General features: G+C 53.1%; 1 protein-coding gene across 1 annotated transcript in view; it reads right to left on the bottom strand.

Moving 5' to 3' along the window:
• DTX4 (deltex E3 ubiquitin ligase 4) overlaps window positions 1-12243 on the bottom strand; it is a 39331-nt gene extending 27088 nt beyond the window's left edge. Inside the window, exons 1-2 of the mRNA XM_007953841.2 lie at window positions 12033-12243; window positions 777-1500 (exon numbers count right to left, since the gene is read on the bottom strand). Of these exons, the coding sequence (XP_007952032.1) occupies window positions 777-1500; window positions 12033-12243 (935 nt within the window). The remainder of the gene's footprint in view (window positions 1-776; window positions 1501-12032) is intronic.
• Between the last annotated feature and the right edge of the window lie 8 nt (window positions 12244-12251).

Consider the following 12251-nt stretch of genomic DNA (forward strand, 5'->3'; position numbering starts at 1 on the left):
GGAGTCGCTATGAGTCGGGGCCGACTCGACGGCACATAACAACAACAACAACAGTAAGAGGCAAAGTCTCAATTAGAACTCAGGCCAGGTTGGACCCCAGAGTCCTTGCGTGGAGCAGAGGAACCTAGCTACTTAGTGAACTGAGCTACTAACTGAAAGGTTGGTAGTTTGAGTCCATCCAGGTGCCTCAGAAAAAAGACTTGCTGATCTACCTCTGAAAAATCAGTCAACGAACACCCTATGAGCTCAGTTGCAATCTGACACACATAGGGTTGCCATGAGTCGAAACCAACTCTATGGCAAATGGTTTTGGGTTGGACCCCAGGAGCCAGACCCTTCTTCTTCTACCATAGCATATCGCCTTCTTCCAGCTGCAGCCGGAGGTCAGGACAAGACCTGTTGTCATCAAGCTGATTCCAACTCATGGTGACCTCATGTGTGTCAGAGTAGAGGTGTACAAGACAGAGCTTACATCCATCCTGGTCCACCGTCCTTCATCTCGGACCCAGACTGGACACATCCTGTGTCTGCCATGGTGGAGTCTCTGGGTGGCACATATGGTTAAGCATTGGACTATGAACTGAAAGGCTGGCAGTTCAAACTCACCCAGACGTGTCAGATGACAGGCCTGGGGACCTGCTGTGAAAGGTCACAGCCTTGAAGACCCTATGGAGCAGTTCTACACACATGGGGTTGCCATGAGTTGGGATCAACTGGGGCATCTAACAACAAGTCCACAACGGGGCCATGCTCAGAGGCAGACTAGCAGCACCTACCCAGAGGCGATCAGGACCCGGGACTGGGCGATGGCCAGCCGCTGCAGGTTGGTGCGATTCAAGGTCGCCAGGGCCACCCTTCCGGTCTTGCCATTGGCTCCTGGGGGGCTGGCAGGAGAGCCTGCCGTCGCCCCCGCCAGTGTGCTGGAGGCTGGCCGCCGGCCCGCCTGGGATGGGATAGTTTTCACGGGGCCCCGCATGGTTCCTGTGCCATCCAGTGGTTTGGCCCCAGGACCCGGTGGTGGGGGCAGCTTGAGTGCTCCAGACAGGGCCATGTTCTTGCGGGCTGCTGGGGGCTGCAGGGGCCCAGTGCTCCCGTTGACCACGGCCGCCTTCACACTCATCACCAGGATGCACTGTGGGCAGGAGCAAGGTGGGGCGGGGGGTGAGGCGGCTGACCCGGGGCTGGCTGGCCAGGACTGGGCCTTGGGCAAGGTGCCAGTGACCATGGGGTAGATGAGGTCGAGACGCCGCCGCACACGGCGCTGGCGCTGGGTCTGCCGGTTGATCTGGCCCATGGTGTTGAAGTCAATAACGTAGCTGAAGCCAATGGAGGTGAGGTCGATCCAGGGGTGCTGCTTCTCATAGGCGTGCTGGATGGTGATGCTCACTTCCATGTCGTAAGGCGTCCAAGAGCCATTGTCGTTCTCCCACTCCCACACCACGCCCTTCCCAGGGGCCGAGGACGGGTCGTAGTAGTTGCGGCGAACTGGTCGGAGGGTTCCTGCCAGAGTGGGACAGAGTAGAGGGTCAGAGACAGCATGGAATGACACTTGGCTGGGTTACATTAACAGGCAAACATTAAATGGGTCCTACTGTGAGTCAGGCACAATGCTCCCTGTTGGAGTCTCAACTTTGAGGGATACCCGTTCCTACCACTAAGGAACCTACCTACAGTCAAGTGAGGGCAGAGTAGATCAGGTCCACATGAAGGATGAGGGAGGCAGCACGAGGCCGGAGAAAGAGCCTATCCCAGTTTTGAGTCAAGAGACTTTGATTTGTGGCCAAGTCTATTCACTTATAAGAAGAAACTAGACCTGTTGCAGCCAAGTCAGTTCTGCCTCGTGATGACCCCATGTGTCACAGACAGAAGTGTACTCTGCAGGGTTTTCTTGGCCCTGGTGATGCAGTGCTTAAAGCTCTCAGCTGCCAATGGAGAGGCTGGCGGTTTGAAACCCCAGCTTCTCCACAGGAGAAAGATATGGCAGTTTCCATAAATATTTACGGCCTTGGGACCCCAAAAGGCAGTTCTCCTCTGTCCTATAGGGTGGTGATGAGTTGGAATCGACTCAAGAGTGGTTTTAGAACCTTTATGGGAGGAGGCCCTGGGTGGAGAAGATGATTCAGCGCTGGGCTACCAGCCAAAACTGGGCCATTCAAACTCACCCAGAGGCGCCTCAGAAGGCAGGCCTGGTGATCGGCTTGGAAAAGGTCATGGCCTTGAAACCCTATGGAGCAGTCCTACTCTGTACAACGGGGGTCGCCATGACTCGGAATCGCATCAACTCAACAGCAACCAACACCACCAAACGACCATAACAAACAGCACCAATGACCTTAGCAAAGCCGATCCAGACCTTTCTTCCCAGGTACCTCTGGGTGGGCTCCAACCCAGAACTACTACTCCATGGGGGTTAGTGAAAATTAAATGCATCTCCTTAGCCATTCAGTATAAGCCAGGTACCGGATCTCGCATGCGTCCTGTAATTTACACTAAGGTATATAGAAAGCCATTGACACATAGCTGTTGCTGTGTGCCACAGAAGTGATTCCAACACAACACCAACGCTACAGGGCACCAAAGAACTGCTCCAAAGGGTTTCCAAGACTGTACATCTTTACAGAAGCAGACTGCCAGGTTTTTTCTCCACCAGAGTGGCTGATGGCTTTTAACTGTTGACCGTTAACAGCCAAGCACTTAACCACTGCGCCACCAGGACTCCTGACACATACAAACCAAAACCAGACTCACTGCCACCAAGTCCATTCTGACTCGTGAATGTTCATAAATACCATATCCCTTGTCCCTTGCGCCTCTAAATTGCACCACCCACCCCACTCTGTCCTTGCTCCCTGGGCATTGAAAGGATAGAGAACAGAAGGGAGGGCTCTGCTTCTACCCTGGAAGGCTTCCCAGAGGTGGGGGCAATTGAGCTGGCTTCTAGCACATTTATGGGCATGGTGAAAAACAATGAACAATAATAAAGGTCATGATAATAATTTTATCGAATGTCTTTCAAGAGCGCAAGTTCTCCTAAAGGTGAGAATGTGTTAGTTTCTACAGTCCCGCTGGGGGCGGTGAGGAGGCCAGGTAACTACAGGTGTTCACACAGGAGACTGGCAAACAGAGGAACGACTGATTCCTAGGTATACAGAAGTGAGCCAGCAGAACTGAAGGGAACTAAGCCTGGATCTGTTGCCTCTTTCTCTCCGACCCACCCAAAACCCAAATTCAGACCCATCCCCAACCAGAGCTCATTTCATGGATATAAACATGAAGGCTGAAGACACCTGGCTCAAGAGAGGGTGGGAGAAGCTGAGAGGGGCTCCAAGCCCGCTGGAAATCTCCGCATCTGTCGGATTAAACTCCGTCGATCAAAGTGGTGGGAAAAGGCTCTCCTCTGGCGGCCTCTGACCCACCCCCTCCTCCGACCCAGAGGGAGACACCAAGAGTAGGGACAGACTCCCATTCAGAGAGGGAAGAAAGGGAACAATGGCCATTCAGGCCTTTCCTGGGGTCGACAGCTCCCCACCCCATCTCCAAGCCCCTTAATGACCCAAAACATCAACATTCAGAGGCTTGGAGGGCAAAGCAGAACAATCCGCTATTTAGCGCCAGGACTTCTGCAGGGGTGCATGGGGGCAGCGGAGGGGCAGGGGAGGAAGGGGGGCAGCGAGTCCCCCCACTTGCTTTCTGAGTAGCCAGCTTGCTGAGGGACAAAGCACGGCTTTGGCCCCATCGGTAGGGTTTCGCCCCCTTCAGTTATGCAATTAAGCCTCGGTTTCCTCATCTGCAAATCTGGAGCCCAATTGCCACTCCACAGGTGGATCTGAGGATGAAACGGAAGAATGACTATAAAGCTCTAACACAGCATCTATTTCATGGCAAGAGCTCAATACAAGCTGGTGATCATCAGTCTATTTTATTTTCTGCTCTATGTCTAAGCAGGATCGAGAAGTCATGGGGAAAGTGGCATTCAAGGATGTGGGAGGGTGTGCAAGTGTGTTCACATAACTCATATTTGCACAATCTTTATTACTTAGGACCTTCACATACAATTTTCCTGGCAACCTATGAAACTTCTTTCACAGATGAGGAAACTAGATTTTAGAAGTTTAAATGGCACCATTGTATATTCTCTTCAGAGTAGCAGGGACCATGCACTTCACCAATTCTCACAGAAGTGGGTCAAGGCATTTTTCACAACACTGTTACCCGTCCTGGGGATGCCCTGGCTTTCACAGGGTTATCTTCCTCTATGCTCTATTCTTCCTCTACTTCTGCCAAACGGACAACCTCTTTGTCCTCATACATTCCCTATGGAAGCTCTGGTAGTGTAGTGCTGAAGGCACTTGACTGCTAAGCAGAAGGCTGGCAGTTCAAACCCACCAGCCACTCCTCAGAAGGAAGGTTGGACAATCTACTGCCATAGTGATACCACCTCGGAAACCCAAGGAGGGGTTGCTATGAGTCAGTGCCCACTCCACGGCACATAACAACAACAACACATTCCATATACATCTGATCCTCCATGCCCAACTATTCACCAGGACTCTTCTACTGAAATGCCCTCCTTTGGCCTTTCTCCCTGTTAAGATTCTCCATATCATTCATTTCCCATGTCATTTGTCATCCATTTCTTGAAATGATCTCCAAATCTGGGCCCCACCCTCAGGAGGCTGAATTCAGGAACTCTGGGGTTCACATCCTGCCACTCCTGATCCAGGCAGCTCCTCTGAGCCAGTGTTTCTGCACTCTTCATCTGGCACCTTAAGTGGCACGGGTACTGCTACGTGACTCTTTGTGTTCTACTGCCTCGCACAGTGGCTGGCCACGATGACCAAAAACCTGGCTGTCATCTAGTCAATTCCAACTCATGGTGACCCCATGTATTACAGAGTAGAAGGGCTCCAAAGGGTTTGCTTGGCTGTAATCTTAAGGGATCACCGGGCCCTTTCCTTCTGTGACACTACTGGATAGTTCGAACCACCAACCTTCAGGTTAGCAGTCAGGTGCAAAGGGTAGATTACAGCCAAGAAAACCAACCCTATGGAGCAGTTCTCTGTAACACATGGGGTGGCCATGGGACAGCAACCAAAAACAACAATCTTTATGGCAGCAGGTCACTAGGCCTTTCTTCCGTGGTGACGTTGGATGGGTTTGAACCACCAACCTTTAGGTGAGTAGTCAAGTGCAAACCACTTGTGACACCCAGGGGCCTAGAGGGCTCCGTAAACCATGATGGATTAAAGACTTCTGGCCATCTGGTGTTTAGTCATGTGTCACATATTGCCGAGCACCCACTAGCTGCTGTGAGGAATGCAAAAATCTGGGCCCTCGTCAAGTAGCTCTCAGTCTAAGCAGGAGCCAGAAACCAAGTGCGCAAATTTATAAGGCAGAATATTCACCCAGAAGGGGGGCCAACAAATGCCAAGTTGGCAGGAAGTCTGATCACATCCTCTTCCTGCTCAAATCCCTTCCCTAAATTCCCCTTAACTAAAGTCCTCTCCATCCAACCCCTGCGGCCCCATCACACTTCCTCCTCCTGACCCAACACTCTGTGCCCACGTTTCTGCCACACTCGCCGTCACCAAGCTTCTCCTGTTCTGCGCCTTTCCACAAAGCTGGCCCCTCCCCCAAAACATACTGGTATCTTTACTCTCATCCTTCCTTCAGATTTTGGCTCAGTCCCTCAAGGAAGACACTCTGGGCTGTCATGAGCAGTCAAATTCTGGTTCTTATTATTGTGGCAAATAGGTAAGTAAAGAGCCCTGGTGATGCAACAGTTAAGCACGCCAATTGAAAGGCTGGTCATCTGAACCCATTCCCCTGGACCATGGTAGAAAGACCTAGCAATCTGCTTCCATACAGATTACAGCCCAGAAAACTATGGGGCAGTCCTACTCTGTCATGTGGGGTCGCTAGGAGGCTAAATCAACTGGACAACACCCAACAACGATATGTAGGTAACAAAACCTCTGCCATTTCCACCGTCCTCACAGGTGCAGTTCAGTGACATTAATTACGTCCATCATGTCATTCAACCATCACTCTAACTGTTCTGAACTCTTCCTGTTCTCTATGGCCCTGTCTCAATGTGCAACGACACATGTATTTGTGTGGCTAACGTGATCATTGTCTTTCTCCCTCACTGACCTCTCAGTCACATGAGAATGGGCATCAAGGTTTTTGCTCATCACTGCATCCCCAGTGCCTGGCATGTCCGAATGGTTCAAAAACATCGATTGAATAAATGCAGTAAAGACGGTTTGGAGAACATCTCAAGAGTCGATGACAAATGGCATAGGCCTTGGATGATATGAATTTCAATAGGGAAAAGTGGCAAAGGAGGGCATTTCAGAGGGAACCGGTGAATAGTGAGGAAGGGGTCAGAGAATTTTGAAGGAATGTATAAGGCCAAAAGGATCATCTTCTCGGCAAGAGTAGAGCCAAAGAAAACTGGAAAGGGATGCTAGAGCAAAGGTGTGGTGTTAGCTACTGTGGAGTCAGCCTGGGACTCACGGCAACCCATGGACCATGGAATGAAATCTGCTGGGCTCTGCACCATCCCTGTGATGGGATGCGGGTCAGACTACTGTGACCCATAGGGTTTTCATTGGCTGATGTTTCCTACTCCATCTTAGACTGGAAGCTTCCATGACACCTGTTCAGCATCTTAGAACATGCCATCCTTCACTGACAGACGGGTAGTGGTTTTGCAGGAAGAGCAATGGCTGGGAAGTGAACCTGGGTTTCCAGCATGAGAGGTGAGGACTCTATGACTGTAAAAGGCAAGGCTGTGGTGGGTTTCATTTATAGACAATGAGGAGCCAGTGAAGTTGGTGAAGCAGAGAAGTGACAAGACCAGGTGAGAAGTCGTGAGGGTGTTGCTAGTGAAAATGAGGAGGTGACATACCGGAGAGACCCTCTGAAAGGAAATGGGGAAGGCCTGACGATGAGTAGCTGGATGGGTTTGAGGATCACCTGCTTCAGAATCTCCTAGGGTTCAGGTCAGCAATGCAGTCTACACTGGGGGCAGCATCTCCAGGGGCCTGGCGGCGGAATCTGCATGTGAATACCAGGCCTGGGTTTCCATGTACAGTAAAGTCTGAGCTGCTGCCTCACAGGCTTGAGGCATCTGCCGGTACTAGGCAGCCAAGTAAGATTCTGAATACTAGAATGAATCAAAGAATTCTGAGGCACCATTAACAGACAGTTGGGTGTCAAAAGGAAGAGCTGCTTTTTTGGAGGGCAAGTTCTATAGTTCAGTTCAGCCCAAGAGGAGCTGGAGTAGGCCCAGAAGGTAGCTAGGAAGAGTAGGAAGGCCTCAGAACCAACATTTGGGACCGGAAAGAGGGTGGCATTTCATTCTCTAATTATTTTCAGAGACCAACTTGCTTAGAATGAGCTAGTCATGGGCCTTTCTAGAGTCAGGCCTGGGAACTAAGTGATCTGAGGAAATTCCATCTGGCCTGAAGGTGCAGTGACCCCCAAGTGTCTAACAGGATACTTGGGAACAGAGGATGCTCACAGGAACAAAAAGAAAGAATAGTAGCTTTCCAAGCAACTCAGACACCCACACCCCAAAGCACACAGGGTGTTTTAGTCCCTGCGCCATGGGAAGCAGCACCTTCTAGACACACCCGGAGGAGGTCTCTGGGGCATTACACCCACATCTGCTCAAGTGACCCCCTGCGGCTGTGGCAGCCACTGTGTCCAGGCCATCCCAGGCCTCTGTCCCTGGCCCCTCTCTCCCTCAGCAGAATGTTCCATGAGGGCAAACACTTGGATGTTTTGTTATTGCTATATCCTTCGTGCCTCGAATGGTGGGTGCTCTGTAACTGTTGACAGAATGGAGGAGCAGAGCGTGGGACACTTGTCTCAGCTGTGCCATTGACTAGCGTGAAACCTTGAACACTATCTCTTTCATCTTGCTTCCTTTTCTGTAATACGGGAATGACAACAGATTCTTCACAAGGTTGCTTGAGCATTAACCAAGACAACGTGTGCAATGTGCTTGGCACGGTGCCGGCACATGGCACGTCCTCGATACTGCAACTGTCTTGTGGCCATCGTGTTACCTGCCCCTCCATTCCTGTGCTCACATGGGGTCGGAGGATATTGTGGGGGCTGCTGCCAAACTCTTTAGTCAGACTCACTCTTGCTCTTCACCCAACTCTTCTCACTGCATTAAAGATACACGATTGTTGGGAGACGCCATCAAGTCGAGTAGAAGTTGGTTCATAGGAATTTCAGGGCCCCAACCTTTTGGAAGCAGATAGCCAGACCTGTCTTCCAAGGCATCTCTGGAGAGATTCAAACCTTCAGCCTGTTGGCTAGTAGTTGAGAGCTTAACAATTTGCAGCCCCCCTCAGGGATTCCACACTAAAAAAAAAAAAAAAAAAAAAAACCTCACTGCTATGAGTCATGAGTCAATAGGACTCATAGCAACCCCTCCTTGGGTTTCTGATGTGGTATCACTACGGAAGTAGATTGCACAGTCTTCCTTCCCAGGAGTGGCTGGTGGATTTGAACCACCAGCCTTCTGGTTAGCAGTCAAATGCCTTAGGCACTACCCCACCAGAGCACCCTCAGGGACTCCATAAAGAAGGCAAAATTTGCACAGAAATGCTGTGCCAGAAAGAACCCTGCCCTCACCATGGACATTCTTATTAACATCATCACTGTGCAGGGGGCCAAATGCCCTCACCTGCTGATCTACATACAGGATGGGAGGAAAAAGTGGGAAGGAATCCAGAGCAGAGAGAGACCTGAGCAGCTAAGGGACGTGCTCAAGGTCACACAGTAAGCCAGCCAGTCTGGGATAAGAGCCAGAGTCTCGTCTCCAACTTCCAGCGTGGGCTTTACCACCCTGCTGCTTGGACCCTGGCGGTGGCAGCGACCAGGTGTGTTGGAAGATCCAGGGGAAAGTGAGGCCGAAGATAAAAGCCGGTGCAGAGGATCCTGACCAAGGCTTTTAGAAGTTCCCCATGCCCACTCTCCTCTCCCTCACCCATCCCTGTCCTTCCTCCGATTCTCTGGCCCCAAGTGCCTAGAGGAGACCAGCACAGAATGTAAGTGAACCCAGACCCTAAGAAGCCAGGGGAAGAAGCCTCAGGGCAGACAGGCAGGAGGATGATGTCTGCAGCACCCCAGCCATCTCCCTGGAGACAGCTGGCTGAGGTCAGGAGCCCAGGGGAGTGGAGGGAGGAGGACTGGACAGTGAGCAGGCAACTTCCAAGAAGACAAAGGTTCCATGTCAGGAAATGTCTCCATACATCAGAGGCAACAAAGAAGGAGAGGAATCGCCTCTGAGCAGGGGACTTCCAGCTCTCCTTTGTTCACTGGACACTTCTGGTCCCCAGCTTTAAATTGTGGCTTGGGGCTTGGTGGGTAATTTAATTAAACATTGCCAGGGCTCGGCTGAGGTTGCCTGGGAGCTGGTGGTTTAACGTTCCTACCATGTCACCGCCTCATCAATGAGCTATATTGAGTTGCTGTGTGTGTTGGCAGACAAGGGAGAGGAGGGGGCTCAGAGCCCAGCACCCAGAAGACAGGCCTATTCTAACTTGATAAGCTCCTCAGCAGACCCAGAATTCCTGGGAGCGCAGCCCGTGGCTTCAGCACGGGGCCTGGCACAGAGAGGGGTGGTGTTCCGTGCGCACTGACCGGGAGGTGATGAGAACGAGTGGATGAAACCAAAGCACTCAAGGAAAGATAAGAATGTACCAAGTGTACCTCAAGGAGAAACAAGGATGGAGAAAACACCCAGAGGCCATCTTAAAAATGACCTCCGGGCCAGTTTTCTGCCTCCGTTTTAAAATCCGAGGCGCCCAGCCTCTAACTAAGCTGCTGACCCCCAGGCCATGGTGAGTGGGCCTGCTCCTAAGGTAAGAGGGGTCAGACCCAGGGGCGGTAGCTTCTGTCCCTTGGCCCAATCCTCTGTAGAACTTCACTTGTGCTGAACGGGTCCTTCATGCGATGACCTGTCCTAGGTATCATGACTCTTGTAAAAAATCAGTTACTGTTGAGTTGATTGCGACTCACTGCGCCCCCAGGGGGATCAGGGGGTTTTTAATGGCTCGTTTTCATTTTTTGGACAAAGACCCCACCAGGCCTTTCTGAGGCACCTGAGTGGATTTGAACCTCCAACCTTTAGGCCAGCAGCTGAGGGCGTCACCTTAAGCATTTGCACCACCCAGGGACTCCACGAGCCTTCTAGGTTACTCCCAAACACAGATGCTTTATCCTTCCCGAGTGCTGGAGAGGGACTGAAGCCTTTATGTCACCAGAGCAGAGAACCATATGCTGCAGAGATTCCGTCTGAAATAGAAAAGCTAACACCTGCTGGTCTATTTTGAGCAGGACTGGAATTCCCTGTCAGGTGTCTGAACTGCTGGTGTCCTTGGTCCCACCTCCTTGCTCAGCGGCTTCTCTCACACGTAGGCACACGCACACATGGGCACGCTCTCTCCCTCTCATTCTTTCACTCACACACACACACACACACACTCCCCCATCTGACGCCTCCACCCTCACCTCCAACCTCTATTTAGATTGCACAATTACATTCTCTCCATCAGCAACACTTAATCCTCTTTCTCAATCTTGCCACATTCCTCCTTCCTCCCTCCTCCTCACAGTCTCCCTCAGCCCCGCCCCCTGCCTTTCCTACCCAGGTTTAAGCCCCTCCAGATGCTAACGCTTCCAGACGCCTTTCCCCAGAAAGCCTGACTCCAGCAGCCAGCATCTGCAAGGTCCTTGGCAGAGAGGTTGCTGGGAGTTATGACTAAAGGATGGACACCGGGACTGGAACAACGATGCCCCTTTCCCATGACAATCCCAATTAGCACACAGGATGTGGGGGCTTTCCCGGAGATGCTCACACAGCTGTTCTCTGACCCCTGGGGCCTCTCCCATCATCCTCTCTCCTCCCTCCCCACCCCTCCCTCCCCACCACACCTGCCTCCCTTCGGCAGAGGCGGTCCCTCCCTTACACCCTGCTCAGCTCAAAGTCCGGACAGAATTCTAGAACCCTCTCCCACCCTGCCTCCCTTGCTCACTGAGGAGATTCCTAGGGAGACAGCAGACACTTGTCACAGGTTGTTAATGAAGTCTCCGTCCAAGCTGAGCCAAGCAAACAAATGGTCTGTCCTGTTCCCCGCTCCAGTGATCACCTGACACCGTGACCCCCACCCTGCAGGCGCCCTTCCTCCCCCTGCCCTGGAAAGGCTGCTCAGCTAAGAGGCAGGGCTGTGGCGGCCACAGTGCCACCTGATTCTCATAAAAAGACAGTTAAGCGTTCCGGGTGGTCAGCACGTCTTTCCCTCAGAGGCCACGGTTTCAGGAGGAAGCCCAGGGACAGCTTCTCCCTCGGAATCCGCGGACAAAGGGAGCGGCTTCCCCGCCCGGCATTCCCCAGTCGTCCTGCCCTCCCTCTCTCCATCTGCTCCGGCCTGTTGCTTCAGCGCCCCGAGTGTGCCTGCAGCCGCACCAGGGCCCCACGGCGCCTAGATTGCAGCCCGGAGTCTCGCCAACGCCGGCCTCTCCTCCCGGGGAGGTTCCGGCCCCTCGCGTACCCGTCCAGGGCCAGGGCAGCCTCCAGGGGAATCCCTCTTCCTTCCCTAATCCGACACTGGACGGGCAGAGGCGATAAAGGGTGGTGGGAGGGCAGCTACGACAAGTCTGAAGCAAAGCGGGGTCGGCCCAGGTGTGCGGGCTGAGCGCCTTGGCGAGGGGCTGGGATGGTTGGTGCACTGGGGCGGCCCATGTCCACACCGGAGGGCTCCGAGCCCGCAAGGGCTGCAAAGGGGGCGTGGAAGAGCGTTTTGACACCGATACGACGTGGTTGGACGTTAATGGGGCCAGGGGGCTAACAGGATCTCGGGGAGCAAAGCGGTCCCCCCACACACACACCTCCTGGTAACCCACCCCACTGCGGCGGGGTGCCGACTGGGTGGCCGGCGGGTGGCTGCGCCTGGAGATCCCGGCCAGGGAAGGAGACGGGCTCAGGGAGGGCAGGGGCGACAGCTCACCCGTGTCTTGGCGGAACTGGTTCATGGACTGCAGGTCGATGATGTAGGGCGCCAGACGGCCGTCCACCTGGCCCAGCACCACGCTGCCCCCGGCGCGGGGGCCGGCGCGCACCACCGCCTCGATGTGGTGGCTCACGGCCGGGCTGTAGGGCCGCCAGCGGCCGTGCTCGTTCAGCCATTCCCAGACCACCACGGCCGAGGCCAGGAGCATGACGAGCC

The sequence above is a fragment of the Orycteropus afer genome, unplaced genomic scaffold (genome assembly GCF_000298275.1).
Source record: "Orycteropus afer afer isolate SDZICR_OR568_19922 unplaced genomic scaffold, OryAfe1.0 scaffold00419, whole genome shotgun sequence".
Taxonomy (NCBI): Eukaryota; Metazoa; Chordata; class Mammalia; order Tubulidentata; family Orycteropodidae; genus Orycteropus; species Orycteropus afer.